The sequence below is a fragment of the Fulmarus glacialis genome, unplaced genomic scaffold (genome assembly GCF_000690835.1).
Source record: "Fulmarus glacialis isolate BGI_N327 unplaced genomic scaffold, ASM69083v1 scaffold28876, whole genome shotgun sequence".
NCBI classification, from domain to species: domain Eukaryota; kingdom Metazoa; phylum Chordata; class Aves; order Procellariiformes; family Procellariidae; genus Fulmarus; species Fulmarus glacialis.
Genome location: NW_009219199.1, coordinates 17,473 through 18,026, shown reverse-complemented (window position 1 = coordinate 18,026; position 554 = coordinate 17,473). Strand labels below are relative to the sequence as shown.

The 554-nt window shown below is 52.9% G+C and overlaps 1 protein-coding gene across 1 annotated transcript in view; it reads left to right on the top strand.

Moving 5' to 3' along the window:
- Positions 1-166: 166 nt before the first annotated feature.
- LEMD2 (LEM domain containing 2) overlaps positions 167-554 on the top strand; it is a gene marked incomplete at its 5' end in the record, with an annotated part of 9,700 nt that continues 9,312 nt past the window's right edge. Inside the window, one exon of the mRNA XM_009580284.1 lies at positions 167-322. Coding sequence (XP_009578579.1) covers positions 167-322 — 156 coding nt within the window. The remainder of the gene's footprint in view (positions 323-554) is intronic.

Genomic DNA, 554 nt, shown 5'->3' with positions numbered 1-554 from the left:
CGGAAGGAGGCAGACAGGGAGCTGAACCCCGGCAGCCGGGGAGGGGGGTTGATCCGGCGGTTCCCATGGAGGGCTACGAGCGATGCGGGGCTGGCCTCGGGGAACCGGTGGGAAGCGTCAGGAGCAGGACAGGGAATAACCTCCCGCACTCACTTGTTGCGGTCAGCCCCCAAGCAGCAGACGGAAGGAAAGGGCAAAGGCCTCGAATACTACCTCTCCCAGTTCCTTTGCCTCGCCAGTTTTGTGCTGCTGATGATTTTTCTGGGCATCCTCGTGGTGAAGATGATTGGGTCAGGCTGGCTTGACAGGAGGGAGGAGAACTGTACGTGCTGTTTAATCCTGTTTATAAACTTTATTCTTCACCTTTCTTTTCTGCTTTCCCTTTATTACTTCCATTGCCATCACATTTATCATTCTCATTGCCGTAACCTGACATCTCCGCTTCTGTCCCCATTTCCATCTCCCCTTGCCCATGGGAAACCTTGTTAGGCATGGAAAGTAAGTCAAGTGTGTGCTTTTTTTCAAATGGGTTTGGCCTTCGGTTCTTCAAAACC